General features: G+C 34.9%; 2 protein-coding genes across 3 annotated transcripts in view; both read right to left on the reverse strand.

Moving 5' to 3' along the window:
* Positions 1–5,037, reverse strand: part of LOC100175212 — a gene marked incomplete at its 3' end in the record, with an annotated part of 276,802 nt that overhangs the window by 121,863 nt on the left and 149,902 nt on the right. The gene's annotated exons all lie outside the window — the stretch shown is intronic.
* Positions 1–5,037, reverse strand: part of LOC100179877 — a 14,529-nt gene that overhangs the window by 5,985 nt on the left and 3,507 nt on the right. For both annotated transcript variants that reach the window (XM_026837994.1, XM_026837995.1), the window contains exons 7-10: positions 3,895–4,017; positions 3,612–3,707; positions 3,360–3,557; positions 503–699 (exon numbers count right to left, since the gene is read on the reverse strand). In XM_026837994.1, coding sequence (XP_026693795.1) covers positions 503–699; positions 3,360–3,557; positions 3,612–3,707; positions 3,895–4,017 — 614 coding nt within the window. The remainder of the gene's footprint in view (positions 1–502; positions 700–3,359; positions 3,558–3,611; positions 3,708–3,894; positions 4,018–5,037) is intronic.

Below are 5,037 nucleotides of genomic sequence, written 5' to 3' on the forward strand. Positions count from 1 at the left end.
GAGATTACGTGTGATGACGTCATTAAACAGAATACCGAATCCCGTAATTAGATTCGAATACAAAAGGATTCGAATCTCTCGGATTCGAAATTCTGTAATGTGCATCCCTAGATAACATATTATATTACAGAGGGTTCAGTGTCACAAAGCTCCATATATATTCAACATCAAGATAAGAGGTTGTATTTTTGGAGTAAACACTCAATCAAAGAAGAGTTTTTTTTTATTTTAAAAAAAATTCAATCATGTTCCAATCACTACCATGCACTACTTGAATAAACAAATTTTTATTAGGTATTAACAGTTAGCATAGAAACAACTGTTTACGTTTCCTTTTTAATATAATGCAACTGAGTACTGACCACAGTCTACAGTACTTTCATATTCTTTGATTGGCAGCTTTTGAAACAAATGTAAACAAATAACATACATTTAATATCGAATAAACAATAAAGTCTCACATTCAAGCTGTAAGTTCATAATAAAACTAAACTTAACTTACCTTTAACAACGCAATAAGTCTATCATGCTCACTTTTATCCAGTAAATAGGGTAAGTGTGAACCTGTGAGAGTACAATGATCTATGGCTTCCTGGCGGTTGTACCAAGGCTCAGTGTTAAAATAGAAAAAATGCCAACGCTCCGTTAGAGTGGTAAAGTTATACGTATACAATGGAAGTTCTCCGCCTACAGTCATGTCTACGAGATAAAAAAAATACAATGTCCACTTAAGAATTCCTAAAGAATAACTTTAAACTAATGAAGGCAATCACAGCCCTGGAGACTCACGTCGGCAATTGGCAATTGCCGATAGTTTTGCCGACGCATTTGGACAAACCGTCGGCAGTTTATTGCCGACAATGTAGAAAAAACGCAAAAAAAAATATTTTTTTAACAAAATATTTTCATATTGCAGACGCGAAATTGCAAAAATTACGGGCGATAAAAGCTAAAAGTGAGGTAATATAATACATATAGTAGTCGTATATAGCAAATGAAGTCAGGCGCACCGATTTCCTAACGCACCTGCGCGTTGACTATATGACGTCATTAACGTTTTTTTTCGGCGGGAATCGGTAACACGACCTTTCTCACAGCTGAGTGTAAAATAAATGTAATTTGCGGTAATAAATAGCCTAGATATGTTCCAGTAGTAGAACTGCTGTATATTTAGGATGTTTTCCTCAGCCAAGCGGCATGTTTATTACGAAATGGTAAGGAAGGATTTACACGTGGATTCATTGCATCATAATAGCGATTGTTTGACTTGGCAATTGATTACGACATAATAACAATTCACACGCTGATTATTTGCGTCATAATAAAAAACAGGTTGGATATTTGCCTTTTTACGTAAGCGATCAAGTAAAAGTAAAGGATTGATACGTTTGCAATAAATACTTCGACCTGGGCTATGAAGCAGATGATGTGAGTAATGTTTTGTGAATTTGGTGTTAACAATAGGAATGTGTTGAAGTTGTAAAAGCTCAGGTTCGCCGAGATTCAACCAAAAGCTCGGCACGAGCTTATGATGTCATTAAGGAGAAAGGCGTACGAGAATACGTTCCTTTTTGGACGAAAGGCGTCGCTAATTAAAATCATTTAGAACACGTGGGTTGCGGTGAAAGAGAAGACGTAATGCAGCACTTTGTATTATTTCAATATAAAAAAAGTTTGGGAATTTATGTTTCTTTATTAAAAATCAATCTAATCTGATACGAACCATTGGGCGCTCGTGTTATACGATACCGACTGTTATTCGAGACGGGCGAGTCTCCAGGGCTGCAATCTAAAGTAATAAAAATGCTTTTTCACATTGCACAAGGCTCCCATACAAAACATTAAAAGAACGAATCTCAAAAAAATAAACACACTGCTGCCGACTCCCAGAAATGTAAAGGTGCCACCCATCTTTTGAATTTTTCAAATGCCGTTATACACAGTATTTACCTGCCGGAATACCAAACTATCAGGTTTACAATTTAATATACTGTATGTTACCCGTACACGTTTAATCAATAGAAAGTGGAGCAGCATAGTTTTAATAAACACCACAAGCATGTTTTGTTTTAAAAATAATGTGTTATTTTAAAAAGATTTCCATGACAGAATATTTATTAAACCAAGAAAATACAAAATAAACTAGTGCTACAAATTAATAGAAATAAAGTGCTACAGGACCACAAATCTATATTCCAGTCAAAACTATAATATATTCTACATGTGTGGATCCTGCTTCAAGCTGTACAGCGGTCTCATACCAACCACCAAATCATAAGAGAGAACTGTACCGTTCACACGCTTATGATGTATTTAATATGAACATAAGAATTCTTTACAACTGCTTGATCAAAAACGTGAAAAAGCAAATAATCAACCTAGTTTAGGTAGTTTATTATCACCTTTTTAACAAGTGAATTACATTTATTTTACACAAAACAGTGGGTACAAGGCACTAATTTTATGAAGTGAATGGCAAAAAGTACAAGGGTGTGGCATTTAGGCTACCGAATGATTTAAAAGATGACCAGGGCTCGACATTAACGCTCGTCTGCTTGTCCCAGGCAACCAAAACAGTCGACGGGACAAGTGAATTTTGTTAGGCACTTGTCCAAAGGGACAAGTAGGGAAATAACGTTTATATTGAATGTTAAATAAGCCGGCGAATTGACAAATTCGTATGTTTAGGCTTCACAAGCCCATTGTGTAAAGAGGCGATATAAAATTAGAGAAATCGTTGATGCGAACGCACCGGCTCGTGCATTCGACTGCCTGAGAGCTTGCTTTCATTTGTAAGTTTTTTAACAACCAAGTCAAAGTTAATGTCTTTATAAGTAGCTATTTAATAAGGCCGTTAAAATAATCACCCTTATTTTTAAAAACATTAAAATTATTTAGTTTAGTTTTAGTTTTTTTTACAAAATGTTTTTTTTCACAAAAACTAAAAATGTACTGGCTAAACCATAGAGTGTTACAATCTCTCCTCCTCCTTTTCCACCAGTAAACCTGTGTTATTTCGTAACAAAAATTTACCTTGGCAGCCCCTTGTAAATATATTTGAAACTGTTATATTTTATGGCTGCACCACTCATTGATATAGTCAATGCGCTGCTCTCTTATATCCAACAAATTAAGAAAATCAGTGTGGTGGATGAAAAATTTAATTACGACATCACGTTTTGGACCTACAAGATGTTACACAACACAGCGAGGAAGTAAAACACATATTCACACATGAAGTGTGGCAATCACCCAGTATAAAGTTATCTGACAAAATTAGGCTGGACAAATTAAGTTCTGAATGTTGTTGTTAAGTCAGAATTGGTGTTAAAACAAACACAGAAGGAATTGTCCCTTACCTCCAAAATCTGGTGGCAAGTTAACAGATTCATAATCTGAAAATGCCCATTCTGCTTTCTCATAAACGCTTTGTGGGTTGGTTCGAAGTAATCCAATCCATACTGTAGAGCCAAAAGCCAAGAGGTGCATTCGTGCTTTTGTGTAGATAAAATCGTTTCTAGCCTTTGTTTTTGGCATAGCTAAGTGGCCATATGTGTCTAAATACCATTTTCATTAAATACATGCTTGAATATTTTTATTTAAAAAATTACCTTTGCAAAAATTTGAAGCCTCTGTATGCCTTACACGTTCTTTAAAGAAAAGATAAGTCTTACCCTCAAACATTTCCTCATGTGTTGCTGTTATGCCTGAATTCATCAACATATTAATTATAAAATTTTCTTGTATTTACAATCAAAATTTTATCTAAAACATAATACAACAATGAGATCTTCTGACATTTGTCCATTTCAGAATTTAATAGTAATTTTAACATTAAATTTTAAACTTAACAAATGTGTCTCTGTTCAAAACGTAACACAAAATAAAAATTACCTGAAGATTTGTCACAGTCTTTGGAACCCTCCTTGAAAATACCATTGCACTGGCACACTTCGTTAATGCAGTTTTGTAAACCATGGCAACTAACAGTAACAGGGCAGGCAAGTGCCGGAATATCTAAACATACAATAAAGTAAAATGTGTATAATCTTTTATATTGGGCAAATAAAAAAGACATGACCTTTTATTTTTTATCTGCCATGCATACCCTTAAATGCAAACATTATCAATAAATTAGGTTTGAATTTTAAATTTGTAGGCAGATGAAATCATGTGATTGCAAACATTTAATACAGCACAAATAAATGTGGTTCATCTGTATGAAAATCATTGTTATGTTAAGTTATAGGGATGCGAAAAAATATTAAAAAGCAACTTAAGCAACAAAAAGATAACGCGACTAGTCAACATGGTTTTTTTCTTTATTTGTTTTTTATCAGTTAAGAATTTACTCTTTAAAAAGTAACGAAGAGTAGCAATGCTCAACACGGGCAAATTATGGGTGACTAGTTTTTCTGTGTGGATGAGCAACGTTTTTGGAATGAACAGGAAGAATTCCCGTGTACTTTTCCCCATCAAGAGCGAGCCCGAGCTTTTAGAACTTCGGCAAATTCTTATTGGGTTACCAAACTAATATTAATTACCAGTCACACTCATGGCTTGTCACTTTAGCACCCAGCAGTGGCGTCGATTTTATAAAAACGTAGGGGTTGCGACATTACACTATGTTAGCTGAAAGTAGGTATATGTAGAACAAGTAAAACCACGCATATAACGTGTGCGGCATTCAATAGAAAAGGTATGACATAAGTCTGGCAGTTGATTGCGGGTAAGTGTTTAAAAACTTGACAATATGACATGTAAATATCATCATATAAATGCCAATACGTTGATTATACAGACAGACGGTCACCCGTTGGCCGTACGCTAATGGACCACATCACAATACCGCGTATGACGTCACATTATTCAACTGACAGGTGCAGCATTGCGCAATATCTTACGTTAATTCTCTGCGTCACAATATTGGTTATAATGCAACATTTGACTTTAAAACTCGTAATTGCGCAACATAAAACTAAAAGTTGTTCGCATCACAATTGAACACGTAACAATTTTGTGTTGGTTGACGGGCGC

Source organism: Ciona intestinalis, unplaced genomic scaffold (genome assembly GCF_000224145.3).
Source record: "Ciona intestinalis unplaced genomic scaffold, KH HT000047.2, whole genome shotgun sequence".
Taxonomy (NCBI): Eukaryota; Metazoa; Chordata; class Ascidiacea; order Phlebobranchia; family Cionidae; genus Ciona; species Ciona intestinalis.